The 15,498-nt window shown below is 46.4% G+C and overlaps 2 protein-coding genes across 8 annotated transcripts in view; one reads left to right on the top strand and one right to left on the bottom strand.

The window, feature by feature from the left end:
* LOC135914046 (uncharacterized) overlaps positions 1-15,498 on the top strand; it is a 73,417-nt gene that overhangs the window by 21,779 nt on the left and 36,140 nt on the right. The window lies entirely within an intron of this gene.
* The window catches only part of LOC135914055 (ornithine decarboxylase-like), a 111,994-nt gene that overhangs the window by 3,552 nt on the left and 92,944 nt on the right, over positions 1-15,498 (bottom strand). For all 7 annotated transcript variants that reach the window (XM_070532021.1, XM_070532023.1, XM_065446794.2 and 4 more), the window contains 8 exons: positions 15,324-15,492; positions 10,626-10,715; positions 10,079-10,175; positions 9,868-9,944; positions 9,512-9,678; positions 6,144-6,278; positions 4,469-4,634; positions 2,209-2,362 (listed from right to left, as the gene is read on the bottom strand). In XM_070532021.1, coding sequence (XP_070388122.1) covers positions 2,209-2,362; positions 4,469-4,634; positions 6,144-6,278; positions 9,512-9,678; positions 9,868-9,944; positions 10,079-10,175; positions 10,626-10,715; positions 15,324-15,492 — 1,055 coding nt within the window. The remainder of the gene's footprint in view (positions 1-2,208; positions 2,363-4,468; positions 4,635-6,143; positions 6,279-9,511; positions 9,679-9,867; positions 9,945-10,078; positions 10,176-10,625; positions 10,716-15,323; positions 15,493-15,498) is intronic.

Below are 15,498 nucleotides of genomic sequence, written 5' to 3' on the forward strand. Positions count from 1 at the left end.
AGACATGGACAAAGTATATGGAGGCTGAGCATTTCACTCTTCAAAAGCCTGCAGTGCCGTTCATTTCACTGTTGAACCCATTTTACTTATGAAACTCCACTGCCAACTGAAGTCAAACTTGACAGTGAATAGTTGCAGCAAAGCAAGCGTGTTATTTCAGTTCGATAAAGAATTAGGCTTTGGCCATTCCACTATAATAGGCGAGGCGAAAGGTATAAAATTACGCGCTAATGAATTTATGCTTGTGGTTACCACCTTACTCGAGTAAAAGGAAAAGTTTGCAGTAAAGAATGATTTGCAGCTCGCGGAGGAACAGTGGCTGGCTCTTATGAGGGCATGAGCGGAGCTTCACTGGAGATTTAATTTGTATCCAACTATAGTAGCGTTTTTTGAATTAGCTCTGGAGGAATTCTAGAGAAATATATACTTGGGGAACAATCACAGTTATTTCGGATCCCTCGTTTACTGCTCTGCCAAGTGAAGTGCCACAACCGACTCGTATTGTTACTTAGGAAGTTACGTAACGATGCATGCCTGCTAGTCCCCTACAAACGTGTAGGGCGCAGGATGGTGCAATTTTACACATACTGCGCCCACCGCGGAAGGTTAGAAAAATACCTACATAGGCACAGCAGAGAAGTGGCCACGTTAGGCGGCTCGAATGATAACTGTAGAAGCGTCATTCGGAACACACAGAACTGTTATCCACTTCCTTTTTCTACTTCCTTTTTAAATAAAAAGATGTTGATCCATAAATATTTTTATAAACAACAGTTAAACTTGTTACTTTTCGCTTTCCCTTCCTGGTTGGCTGTTGCCATGGCTGTCTGCCTTAGTAGAACGCCTCATGTCTCAACTCCTTGTGACTCTTGCTTCCAGTTAGCAATTTTGCACGAAAATAGGTCTACAATTACGGAAAAACTAGATGAGATAACAGGTGACAGTCATACTGCCTATGACTTTAAGGTTATTGCAGAGTTTGATGGTGGACGCTGTCTCGTATTATTTTATTTTCTACCTTATCTAATCCATGTCGCGCATATGTGGTTCCGAGAATCTGTCATCGTCACGGCGAGCCGTTACTCGAGGAAATAATGAAGCAAAAGGAAAAGTTAAACACAATTGGCATTTTCTCTGGTCGCAACTCGTTCCACGTGCGTATAGACTAGCTGACCCTGCACGAACCGAATCCCATACCTGGTCCCTGGATTAGTCTAAACAAAGGAAGTTGAACTAACGAAGCAAAAGCGGTGCGCGTGAGAGTCGAAAAGACTATGACAACTGAATACATCTCGAGTTAATCGCGTGCGCAATGAATCGATGAGGAAACTGGCTTTCACACCCCAGGAGATGCCGATAATACCGCCATCCAAAAGGAGTGAGAAAGGCAGCAAAATGTTGACCACCGAATAGCTGTCAAGTTTCAACATTTATTTGGTGGCGCTTTAGGAATGTGTGGGAGAAGTGGCGGCGTGGGCGGGGAGAGGGGGGTGTATGCGTGTTAAATTTGGGGGGGGGGAGGGGGACCGGGCCCCTCAGAGCCCCTCCTTGGGTACGTGCGTGTGTGCGTCTCTCTCCGATTGGTTTCACGAAGGGTGCGTTCATATGAATGACACTCACAAAAGACTTGACAGCCTAAATCTGAACACAGGGGAGGTGATGAAGTACAGGCGCCATTCGCGGCTAGAAGATGAGCTGATACTACGTCTGCTAAACTCTGGCCTACAGGCCGAATAACAGCTCGACGTGGTCCGATGTGGCAGCACCCAACGGCCCTAATGCTGCCAAGGCTGTGTCATACTAGAAAAGTAATTCAGCAGATTAGCTATATTTCAATAGCTATGAGAAAATTGAGTCGTTTCATCATAGCAATGACTTCTACAAGTCATTGCTGAAGTGTGCACGTTACTATACGCGGCTGCACTGCCAGGTCCGAGCCAACAATTCGGCATAAATTACGGGACATGTCCAGCAATTCTCGCCTGCGTCCGCTTAAGAAATACACTGTCGACAACTTGAAAATTCGCGTTTAGTACTTAGTTACGTAAGGCAGCTTTTAGAAATGAAGAAATTGTGTGATTCTAGATGAGTTGTGGTTCCGTTATTCTGATATAAAAAACAATGTGAATGTCGAGTTTTGTGCAAGCTGTAGGTGGTTGAAGAAGTATAGGCGTTCACCGAAAATAAACAAAGAGGCTGGGTACTTACTGTCCACAACAATATCCTTGCGTCTTTTGCCGATGACTCGGACAGCGAGGTAATACGCTGACGCCACGAAGAACTGGCCTGGCTCAGCAATGATCTGCACTCCACTCGACGCGGGGAAGTACTCATCGGTTGCACGCCGCACAGACTCGCACACCTGCATGTGAAGCTCAGTGTTGCGATGTGAATGTCGGCTGCATTGTTTCTGTCAACATTGCCCTATCGCTATTAACACCTTCTTTTGGAATATGATATTGCTTCAATAGCTGTACAGAGCTCTCATAGAATTACCTGCGCCAGTCACCAAATTTGTTCAGAGGAGTCAAGAATGGTGGATTGGGCCTGGGACACCTTTTTTTGAGGCAGATTGTTAACAGGTTTCTTTTCCTTCGCGACGTCAGCGATCCTTGTTGCGCACCGCATGCCAAGTAAGGCTAATCTAATCTTCGGGTTAAATTAGCCTAATATAAGGCTAATATAATCTTCGAGATGGGAGAAAGTATGCTCTCAAGCGCGCAAAGCACACTCTAGTGCGAGCGTCGTCTGCTATGCTGTTCACTTTAAGGGAATGCATCCCTTGCTTATCCTGCGAATCATAGGACATGCGCGACTGTGATCTGTCGTTCAGGACTTGCTTGGAAATTTTCGTTCGTTTTAATGGGCGCGGGCATGCGGTAGGAAATAAGATGAAAAACAAAAATGGAAGTTTCACAGCGCATGTGAGATTCTTATCACCAATTTGCATTAACGATGCGGCATCACAGATAACAAAGCCAGGACGTGAGCGCTCTTGAAGCGACGAGCTCGGCAGACTACGCTCGCCGGCTCACCCTCGAGTCTGGAGTGTGCTGCGCACGCTTGCGCGTACTAGCGCCGATCTCGCCCCTTCTATCCGTTAGAGGCCACTCACACATTGTGTGGTCTAGGGTGCCTCGATGTAGCGCGCCGCCGTACAGTGTGGATGGAGACACTGCCTTAGTGACCGCCATATTGGGGCGAGCGCAGATACGGCGGACAATGGAGCGTCAGCCGATATTATTCTTGTTTAGCATGCGTTTGCGCCAGCAAATTCAGGTGTATAAAGGTCTTGCACATTTACTCGCAATCCCAAGCGCTTCTTGCACACAGAAATAAAATAGCGTATGCTTGCATGCATAGATCTCAGAGGAAATGACTACTGTGCAGCTAGGGCCGCGTTGGCCAACTGGGATGCTCCAACCGATGAAATACTTGACTAGATTGACTGCGTTATAAAGGAACGCATTTCGGTGCTTTCGGGCATGAGAGTTAAGAAGGTGCATAACATGCAGTAGGCTTCAATTGTGTCTCTTTTCACTTATGCCATTTTCCGTTCAAGAAAGATGCGTCAGTCGCGGCGGCGATAGCAGCAAACGTGCTCGGCTGTCATCGATAAACAGAATGCCTGCCGCTCTCGGCCTAGCTCAATTTAAAGACGGTAAGGAAACTTCGATGTAACATGCCAAGGACAACAACAAAATTCTGGAACCCGACATAGTCGCGCGTGACTCGGATGAATCGAGATAAATCTGGTCGCAGCTCGCGTCACCGAAAAACTGATAATGTAGCGTGCCGGACGTTTAAGAGTGATCAAACAAGCAAAGGCAAGCTTTGCGGCATTATTCTAACCAGACAATGCTGGTACCTAAAAGCCGACAGGTGCAACACTCTTATAAGAAGCAGCATAGGTGTTGTGGCTTACCTCGCAGATCTTAGAGTTATCATTCGCGTTCCAGTATTTACGCCTCACTTTCGCCTGCCATACTTTTCTCCATTCCTTATCCCGTGGAAAGCGAAAACAGCGCATGCCTTTCGTTGTCGAACCGGCACACAGTGGTACACAACACCCTGGCATGCTGGTTTTTGCGAATGAACACAGTTCAATCGCCCAGCACCTGGCGCACAACACAGCAGGTTCGCAGGTTCGCAAACTCCCCAACAATGCTGCTTTACCAACGCTGGAAGGAGCGGGCGCAGCAAGTGACTCGCCTCAACATGGTGATGGCGGATCAATGTGGCGGAGCGGCGCCGGCCAAAAGGTGTGTCCACCCTGTACGGCGGCGCGCTACATCGAGGCATCCTAGTGTGGCCCGATGCTCGTGCAATAATATAAAAACTTCGAGAGACGGTACTTTATCTGCGTATAAAGATAGTGTAAAAGGGGTACGTAATGCCTCAAACTTTCTGCTGCAACTTGTGAAAGAGAAGGACAGGTAATAATAAGACATGGTAACGATGACGGCACCTGTTTGTACATGTAGATGCTGCGAACTCCGCCGGGAAAGCCGCCTCCTATGTTGAGGATCGTCAAGGGCATTCCAAGCTCCGATGCCATATCGAACACAGCCTTGGCCATCTGTATAGTGCGAGCGAAGATCCGCGGGTTCTGGTAGAAAGCTCCCACATGGAAACTGTGAGAAGAGGCATCGACTTGTCTATGTATTTCTGTAAAACACTGCACGACTACGAAATGTAAAAGTGCCTATTGATATTTTTTTATGAATGCGCTTTGTTTCTTGCATTACTGCAAGTAGCTCCTTGTCTTGCTCCGTGGCGATGTGGAAATTGCGCGAAAATTTAGTGGCTCCTATTCGTTGTTTCTAACAGCATGTAACTGCGTCTGGTAATTCTTCTCCACTTCACGAAATCGGTATTACTGTTGTCAATCATGAAAACATAACGGTGCACAAAGAGAAAGGTAGGCAGGCATCATTTTTTTTTCGAAAAGATCGCCACGCTTAACCGGTTCACTAAGTAGGAAATATAAAGAAAAGATAAGTGGAACTCTCCCCATAGTACAACACTTTACAGGCAAAGTGTGTGCACCAGAAACGAGTGTTAAATCTGGTGCTCGTGTAGAACTCCAGGACAACTGTTCTGGCTTCGTATCGACTTGAACACCGGCCTTTGCGAAGCAAGACATTATAGTAGGTCTATTTAGTTAAAGGCAGTGCTTCTGGAACTTGCAGAACAGCACGGAGGCGACGTCTGAAAGTTGCGTTAATGTGACACGTCTATCGGCAAGTGCGTTCGCCTAGCCCTTTGTGCCCAGATTTTGGATAGCGCAGTTAAATCTTTAAGAACTTGCATGTTATACTTCATCTAAGGAACGGTGCATATCAACAGATTTCTTTATTTATTTATTTATTTATTTATTTATTTATTTATTTATTTATTTATTAATTTATTTAATTATTTATTTATTTATTTATGTTTACAGCATTCTAGACCAACTTATCAGCGTCCACAATTCTGATGAACTTGTTAGTGCTGTCTGTCAGAACAAAATAAGCACCAAAAGAACTGAAACAAAACTAAACGCATGCGAACGTTCTGGGCGTTCTAGTTAAGGCAGCAACGTTAAGATGCTAAGCAAGGCAATGCAACGATTTTATTCTAATAAACGTATTCGAAGATCGCACGCTGACAAAAAAGAGACGAAATAAAAATTTCTAATTGAGATTCTTTCTGTCACTTCTGTCGTAGAACACGGTTTCCGAGCTCACATACTTGCGTCACATACGCCAAGGCAAGGCAACGTTGCTTCACGGAAATCTTGCGGTTAAATTTTGGGGTAGAAATGTCGATAACTCATTCATCATGCACAAGCATTCATTACAACATGCAAAAGATGAGACTGAACAGGCAGCTGCTATGAAAGTTCTAACTGAGATCTGGAAACGCTTGTACACAGAGGCCGAATTGAGCGGCGAGATTAGCACGGCGCAAATGTCTTGTAACATGGTACCGAACATGTTCTCTTGGTGTTGGAACTATATGTAACATTATAGGTATTATTGCTCCTTATATGAACGTCTTTTGCCCATGTATAGCTTTAATCAAAGCAATTACAGAATCGCGTGTTTGCTTTTCTTCTCATGAAAGAGTAAGGAAAGAAATAACACGCAGGCATCACTCACCACACACCAACCACGTTACAGTGAAGGTCTCGAGCAGTTTCCAGAATACATCTTGCTTCGTCTACGCTGCAGCCGTATTTCTCATTGAATGAAATTTTACAACCTTCGTTGTCGCCTTTTATTCGAAGTAATAGCCTGAAAAGAAGCACTGGCGTCAGATGCCATTGTTTCATCGTTTAACTTGAGCGGGGCTACTCGCTACGTTAGATGGCCCGAAGGACCCTGGTGGTACATATTAAACGCGCAAAGTAAAATTCAAGAAATAGTTCGAAAAAAGCTTTATAGACAAAGAGAGCATGGCACCTGCGTTGCAAGATCTATTAAAGGGCAAGTACGGAGAGCGAAACGCAAAGCACATATTCACACACACAAAAAAATTGAATTATTCGCAAAATAATGCGATAGAAATTTACAATGTGGAGCGCACTATTGTCTAACGTGGTCGGCCAATGCAAAACCGCATTTACGAACGAGATTTGTGATTCGGTCCCAGGTTATGGAAAATAATGATTTAGTAAGGTTTCTTAATAAACGAGTTTCTATAGTAAGCAGCCTAACTAACAGCTCACTCCAAAAAAAAAAATAGAATTACGCCCTCACGATCTTATCCTGTCCCATTATAATAATCGCCATCGGTCTTGTTTGTGTTTACATTTCAGAGAACTTTCGCTCGCTGACCTCTTGTCAAAAATGCCAGGTCACTCTAATAGCTGTGAAGTCTTGGAGTCTCACTGGAGAACCTACCACCACGGGTTTGAGCTCAGTGAGTCACAGGGCCGCGTCAGCCGTCGCCCTCTAGCGCCGCTGCGCGCGAGCTCAGACCGCAAGTGGCTACCGAGCGACGCATGCAAGAACACAGTATTGCCCTGGGTTAACTGATACGGTTTATTGTATCCGACGGCACCCGACACTGCACAAACTCCCGGTCCCGGGGCGGCGGGGGACCAAAGGGTTCCCACACCAAGGACGAAAATTACAGTCAGGGGCACCTATAGCACGTCCCTGCGAGAGCACAGGCTCAAGCTGGGACGTGCCGCTAGGAAAAGTCCCGGCGGCTATGCTACTTGCTCTCGCGATAACCAATGGGCCAACGCGGGAGAGCTCGGGAAATCTCCTTCGGCTTGGGCCTCCGATAAGAGAGGCTCGGCATGGTACGACCTCGCGCGATCACTAGGCACCCGTTCATCGGCTTAGCATCCGGACAGGATCAACATAAGGTACGTGCTCCTCGCACGGGCAAAGGCACCGTGCGTGAGCTCAGTCCTAGTTACAAAGGTGTCGGTGGAGGAAAGGAAGCATGTAAGTACTGGGCGCCGTCCCAAGGGAGAAGAGACATGCTAGCGCCACGGGAGTCACCGCCAGGAGCACCCTCGTGACGTCTTAGCCCTGCTCTCACCGCGAACCATCGGGGAGTGGAGCGCCACCGCTGACAACTGGTTCGGAGCGACGAGGGAGTGAGGCGTAGGGACGGCAGAACAGGTGAATGCACCCGCGCAATGGCGCATCAAATTCCCCAAATCCCCACATAGCGCACATTCCATTCGTGACCGGGAAGTAGTGGACGTGTAGCGATATAGAAAGGAAAGGCAGGCCACACAGATGACTATTATTGCTTGGGGACAACATAAGCCTTAAAGGGAGCAAACTCACTCAATAGTGCTGTCGCCAAGGTCGTGGCTACTTGTGGGTCATCAATGTGTGCAGGCACCTAATTCGCAACTAGTAAACCTGCTCAAAAATTATTATTTGTAACTTATGAAGGTTTGTACATCTAGGGCCCTATAACGTAAAAGTATTCCAATATGGTTTTATTCCAATCTCCTGACGTCAAATTTACGTGACCGCCGACGCAAGCATCGGGTGGTGATCCGCAGCGTTGCCTGAACAGTCCAATCAGATGCTCTCCTCGTTTATAGAAGGTCACTTTTGTTTGCTTTCCAAACGAATAACATTGCATACGTTGAGCGGTTGTTCTTATCTAATTGGCTGACAAGACGCGAAGAGCACGCTCAACTGGAGAGGTTTGCGATGGGGCCGAGCAAGCGCATTGAACATAGATGACCGGATGAAGAGGGAAGTGCTGCTTTCTGCTATTGGTCCACTTCCCATTACTTAGCTTGCGGTGGCTTGTGAAAAATCGGAGTGGCGTGCCACGGACAGTGAACAATGTCGCTATAATGGACCCTCAGCAAAGAGGAGTTGGCAGAGCGATGTCGCATACGTGCCGAAAGGGATCGATAACGTCACACAGCCGCGCAAAATGTTTTGTTACTCGCAAATATACCTATGGCTCTCCGGTAGGTGCGAGTAGCCAGTGCCTGAACGATTGGCGGCAGCCATCTTCTATTCCTTTCGGAACGGGGCGGTTTTAGGCTATTCACAAAAAATCCTGTTTTGTTCGGCATATTAATGCATCTTCTAATGCTATCTTGTTTGATCTTTCACACTTGTGTTTTGTTCCAAATGCTCACTCCTGCCTAAGGCCTGGTAACAAGGCTGGCAGTACTTGTAAAGTAAATAAATAAATAAATAAATAAATAATATCTTTGACGCGTGCACGTCACATTGACGCGGTGAGTTTTTGCGGATTTGTGACGTCGAGTGATAGGCAGGTGAAGTGGGGGCAGCCTGAAACCTTTGGACCAATAGCAGAGGGTTAATGGCGAAAAAGCGTCGAATCAGAAATGATAATTTTTCCTTTGTTCGGTTTAATCACGCATAATCAATGTGTACACACCCTGTCAGGTTGAGAGCTATCGTGGTTTTGGTGACGTCGCATGACAGACATTTAAAGTGGGGGTGGTCGAAAAGTTTTCGACCAATCACGGAGGGCTGGTCCCAGAATTGGAATAGAAAACTTTGGAATAGCTTTACGTTATAGCGGCGCTGTCCCCTTTCACAGATACTTAACGTTCGACACTCGTCCAGATTAATCCTCGCCGTTTTGTGGCGGGAACCGTAACATGAAGTTTGAATTTTAGTGAAGACATTTGCAACACTTACACAATTTACGTAATACAACTTTGTTTCTTATTTTTCTTGAGATGTATACGCATGTGTTTCATCGGCCTACGTATGGATTACAAGAGACGAAGTGACTAAAGCTTGCCCGGTGATTAACAGTAGCAATTAATGATCAACATGAAGTGAACTACGATGTGTAGGCTGGTGTGTCTGGAATGGTGCGTCTAAAGGCGGACGCGGTTGTGTTTGCGGAGTGCCCGAACTCTGTACGTTCCTCACTGGCGAAACTACAAGGAAAAAGTCCGCCACATAACAGCAGTGGTGATTACAGGTACCATTAAATCACGGTAGTAGAGTTCCGGCCCTCTTGGTGCTAGAGTGTGAAAGAAAAGTGTTATTCTTACCTGGCGCTGTTGTCCTTCATTTTGTGCAGCTCTTCGACACAGTCGAACGTCATAAGTGTGACGCCGTTTTGTACAGCGAACTTTATATGGGACGTGCTTTTCACAGTTTGCGCGTAGATGATGCGGTCTGGGTGAACACCGATTTCAAGCATAGTCAGTATCTCTGGCTGAAAATAAAATTACGTCCAATTGAACAATGGATGCGTAGCACGGAAGTGCCGATGACTAGTGATAGTTCCAAAACGCACATACGAGCTATCAAAGAAGAGGTTGCATCCTGACATATGAACAGCTTGCGTGAACTATATTTCGGGTACAAAATGAACTGGCTATAACTTCGGGTATGTTTCACTCACAGTGTTTGAGCAATCGAAGTTTACTCCTCGGGCGTTCAACTCCGCGAGTACCACAGGGTCTCCACATGCCTTTATGGCTGCAAGAGATAAGTACAAGGCTGGAAAGGATACCTCACCTAGAAAAAGCCAGCCATAGCAGCAGTGCTTAGCTTTTGCGATAAGAATATGTGCTTCAAATTGTATATGCTGTCAGTCACATAAAATGGCGTACCGTAGAATGGCGTTACACGGGGCAGACACTGGTGCCAGAGATCCACCTTTCGAATGATGTCCCGGAGGTCGCAGACAAAAAATGCGTCATCTCCACCCTGCAATAGATAAGATCGAATGGTTACAGAATCATTTACGGCAAAGAATGTTTGCATTGGCATGTTTTACCAGTATCGCACAAGGAGCACTGTGGCGCAGCTCTTTCAGCAACGCCAGAAATGGCTGCTTGTCTCTGTGTCTTCTTCCATGATTTAAACCTGAACCATCTGTTGCAAACTTGTACCCATGTCCAGCTAGTCATAAGGCCTTATGCATAGAGATCTTTGAATTCAAGTAACATTAACTTAACCGTCATTTCGGTGACTTAAGGTGCTGTGAACATGGCCAATTTCGGGTCAACTAACCTTTCCAGACCTTGGTCTTTGATTACGTTGCAGGGCACATCCCATCACGGAACATTTGACTCAACTTAACTTACCGTCTAAATGAAATACATTCAGATTTTGCGAATGGGCTCTATAGCAACAATGCATGTTTCTGTTATATACCTGCCTTTGGTAGATTTCTCGCGCCACTTCATAAGCAGTTCCACGGCTAAAAATAAGCGTTCCGTTCTCTTGATGTTGGTGTCTCAGGGCCTGCGCAGAACATGACGAATGCTTAGCAAGAGACAGTCAAAAGGCAGAGCAAGAGACAACTGAGCAGCGTGACACTAGTCGTGGCCAGAACACATCTATGCAGCATCTTCTTGCTCGTTTTTTCCCGTATCACTCGTAACGCGTGTCATCATGTTCATGCGGCCCTCGGCCAGCTAAAACAATAGCCGTTTAATGTGGTGCACGTGTACCCTCTCTGATTCAATATATCGCGAGGTTGTTTCCTAGCCGCATTTCAGAGGGTGCAGAATGCAATAACGTTAGTGTAACGGTTGCTCTGAGTACACATAAAAAAAAAACATATTGTCGAAGCTGGACTGTACCCCTCGACTTTTGTGGCTTAACTTCTTTATAAAAATAATCACAGCGAAAGGACGACCTAAATACTGGCATCATTAACGCAAGTATACGTGTATATCACATCGCCATATTTCTTAGTGCTCGTATTAACTATACTTTATCTCTATCGGAGAGCCGTCATTCATAACATTTTTACTGCATCGTGTAATTAAGTTGTTCCATAGGTTAACACAAATGGCCTGTCTGATTCGCTGGTGGTATTGTTCGCACGAAACCATCTGAAGCGCAAATAATATTGAAACATGCATATTGCTTGTTGCTTCTGGACGATGCACGTGGGCGCGAGACAAAGACGACGAACACTGTCTGGCTCTCGAGCTGTCGCCTGAACTGGTCGGGCGTCAGGTCGTGAGACGAAGCAGGCAACAGGAAAACCGAGGTTTGCAAATCCTTGATGACAACTGCCTGAATTAGAGAGATCGCTGGAGCGGGCTGGTCAATGGTGACGTCAAGTTGGCGTCAATGGAACTGCGCAGGACCTGTAGCCTAAAGCTCACGGCGAACTATACGTGTGACGTGCTCAATTAAGGGCGGTCAAGCGGTAAGGTCGACGCAAGACGACGTCGCGGCCGTGTTAGGGAGCCGGGAGAACTGTGGAATGACGCGGCGGCTTTTGGCGAGCTCAAAGCGGCGGCATTCCTTGACAATGACATCGATGGTGCACACATTGTTGAAGACCAACAAGTTTAACGCGTCGTCCGCGATCCCTTTGAGTACGTGGCCGACTTTGTCAACCTCGGGCGTTTTCTCGTCGACTTTCCGGAATAGAGCGAGCACGTCTTGTATGTACGAGACATACGATTCAGTAGAAGACGAAACTCGGGTAGCAAGCTCTTTTCTAGTAGCCAGCTGCCAACCGGTGGGGATTTCCAAAGAGGTCGCTGAGCTCCTTGAAAGTATCCCAGCTAGAGATCTCGTCCTCGTGTGTCCGGAACCAGACACGAGGAGTTCCGCCCAAGTAGAAGACGACATTCGCTAGCTCATACAGGCTGAGCTAGTCCTCAACGTCGACATTATCTTGGTTGCAGAAAATGCCAGGATCGCGGGGAATAGTAACCGTAACGTACGTTGCTATCGGGGTCGCAGGAGTAGAAGCAGACGGGGTGTCGTCACAGGGAGCTATGGTGGAAAACAACGGTGTGGAGCTCCATGGCGAGGACGAGGAACGGCACCCTCCACCAAAATTAATGTTGTCGCAAAGGAATCCTAGGAGTTTACGCGCCAAAATCACAATCATATTATGCGGCACGCCGTATTGGTGGGCTTCGAAACAATTATGACCACCTTGGTTTCTTTAACGCGCGCCAAAAGCCCGGTTCACGGGCGTTTTTGCATATGAAGAGCGAATCGTCAGAAATCTCATGCATACACGAGGGACATTTTATATCCTGCGTAACTTTGTGCACTTGAAGGGCTCTAAAAGTAAGCGCTTTCTTTTGTACTCTGATCCACGACCCGAAAAAAAGCGTTCTTTTTTGTAACAACAGCGATTCATAACAGGAGTGATCTTTTTCGAAAAGCTGATTCAGTGGACACTGTACATTTGGTTAGAGATCCTGCAGTAGACTACATTGATAAGACGCCTTCGCAATCTCTAGCTGTTTCATTGCATAAAAGGACCATGGTCTAAGCTCTCGACTTGACAGACTTCAGCTAATTAGGAGTTTCTGTCCTTTGGGTTCAACGGTGGTATGTTTGCAAGCCGGAACACAGTTGTTTCTCGTTGTTTGCATTTTAATTCTGGGCCTGCCTGTCACGCTATAGAATAGATCTTGATATACCGAGAAATTCACGGATGCAATTAGCTGCACTGGACATGACGTGCCGGTAGAGACGAATCATGGTGGGAACACGTGCGACGACGAACGCTCCTCGTATTGAGCAAGTGGAGGTAGGGAATTAAAGTTGGGTGGTTTCTTTTCTTACAGATATGTGCTTCAGTCCCATAACATTGATGAGTACGAAAGATAAATCAAATGTTGGAGATAATTTGCGCTCACTTGAAATTAGCCAACACAATAATTGAAGCTAAGTAAGAATTGACGAGCGCTTGCGTGGGGCAGTTTTCGAGCGCCACCAAGTGCCCCTGTTCATCAATTACAATTCCCTCGGGGTGGTCTGTGGGTGCCTCGAAAGAAACAAACGTTACTAAATCAATAAGGTTAGTGTCTTACATGATTTTTTTTTCATTCTTTTTGCCTGCTATGTTCAGCAGTCCGCAAGTATTCTCAGAGTGCAGCAGGCGCCGAGAAAGAAGAAGTGCATAGTTCAACAAAAGAACGTATGTGTACGCACTACGTAAGTTTTTTGTGCATGGCTTATTCCAGTAAAAACATGCTTTTCAACAGGTGAAATAAATGCTTAACTTCGAGTGCACACTGTGCACTGTGCCCTTCAACTTCCCATCGTTTGTGTTCACTTCATGGAACTTTTCTTCAATTTTTGGCTCAAAACCACCGAAGGGCCAGTTTGACACGTGCTGTACATGCTATGGTATAGCGCCATAGGCCAGATCAACCTATGGGCAAGACCAACAGAGGTCGCCGAAAACGGCTCACGACAGGCGACATTGCAGCTGTCGCCACTTCATACATATGGTCAGTGTAACTACACGACGGTTACCGCTGCGCAAGCACTATGTTAGGCTAGCATCTGCCCTCAGCGACAATTTCAACAGAGTCCATATTATTGCTAGCTTAATCGCCAGCTGCCTGTAAGTGCAAGCGCCATGGGCTGAATTGTGTGCGACTTCCGCACCGTTGTCCACGCTGCATTGTGCACTGGCCGCCTAAAGAAAACATCTCTGAGAATAGATGTGTACGTAAATTGGGTGGTCAAGTCACCCCACGCCTACCAAATGGGGGTAATTATCGTGCTCCTTTCAACAGAACAGTTGGCTTATTATTTAGCCAGGGATGACGCCAGGCTAGAGCTATATATCTGACAAAACCATACGTTGCGTATGCTAGTATTTCATACTTAGGAAAACAGCGCAAAACAACAAAGGACGAAGAGCAGAACTGGAGAGACGCAGCGCTGAATAACAACAGATATTATTATTCAAGCACGAGAGTGAGCAGACCGCTAGGCTACATGTGACAAGAAAAGGGGGGACGGGGTGCTAGAGTGATACAGATGTGTACCAAGGGATTCCATTTCTATTTTGTTCAGTGCAACAGATGGTGTCGCGACCCACTCATCACATGACTATGCATGAACATTGCTTCCGCAATCTCGCCTGCCTATATCAGGATGGGGCGGCTATCATGAAGGGAGCTGCCGACATCTTTCATGTTGTGTTACTTTTTACTATAACTGATGCATCAAGCTCAACTATTTATGCGTCAGTGCCTTGATATGGTTGTGCGGTCACCGCAATTCGCTAAAGGGGCGTACAAAATACCAGGGATGTGCGAGTGTGTGCCATGCTTTAATCTTGTGCCATTTCACCAAACGAGCACCTTGGCGGGGAGGCATGACATTACACATGCATGTTCTTCCATACTCGCTTGCCTGCCAATAAATCAAGTTGTAGCCATCCTGCAGTCATAATCGCGACGACTGTAGAAGATTACGCCATAGAATCACGAGCGCGGTATTTATTTACCCTTACGCTTACGCCTTTTTTAGAGCGAAAAACGTGTAAATTTCTTTATGACTCACACCTTCACACTCATAAAGGGAATAAACATGTGACTTATCAACAAATTTACACATTTTGTCACTTTCGAGTTTGCAAATTATAATTTACAGTTCACGCTGCATAGTCGCACATTATAACGGCCGAAATAGACAACGCTCTCCTAGCGTAGTCTTCTGAAATCATCACGATTCCTACAGCAGGCAGGCAGAAGTTAAGTGGGCAAATTAGCAGGCACACAAGCGTCAAAGCACACTCATGCTCAATGCTATGTCTCGAGAATGTATTTTGGTTTGTGTTCGCAGATGCCATATTATTTTGTCCACGCCTTACCTTGCAACAAGCCGCCGTGGCTGCACTCATATTAAACTGAACTTCTGTGCCTCCATGCAGGTTTCAAACCAAAAGTTACCACAGCCATGACATATGCCCAACAATGAACTCGAAGGTGGGACTCAAAATGCAGGAGGCAAGGAAAAGCTTTGTGACCACTGTAATTGGGAGTCAGCGTGACAGGTCTACGAAATATTTTTTTGCAGCACATGAAAGTTCAGGTCACTGTAAGATTGAGGATATATACTTTCACGGACCGAGCTTAGAGTTGAAGTCGGGCGCCCGCCGCCTGGTGCCTCCGAGAACTGATCCTGGCGTGTTGGCCTCCAGACACCTGAGGTGTGACCGTTGCGAGGGCGCCATTTCAGCAGTGTGTGAGGTCCCATGTAACTGGTCCCAGCTTGTCGATCCTGTCGCCACGGTGACCTGAAA

The sequence above is a fragment of the Dermacentor albipictus genome, chromosome 1 (assembly GCF_038994185.2).
Source record: "Dermacentor albipictus isolate Rhodes 1998 colony chromosome 1, USDA_Dalb.pri_finalv2, whole genome shotgun sequence".
Taxonomy (NCBI): domain Eukaryota; kingdom Metazoa; phylum Arthropoda; class Arachnida; order Ixodida; family Ixodidae; genus Dermacentor; species Dermacentor albipictus.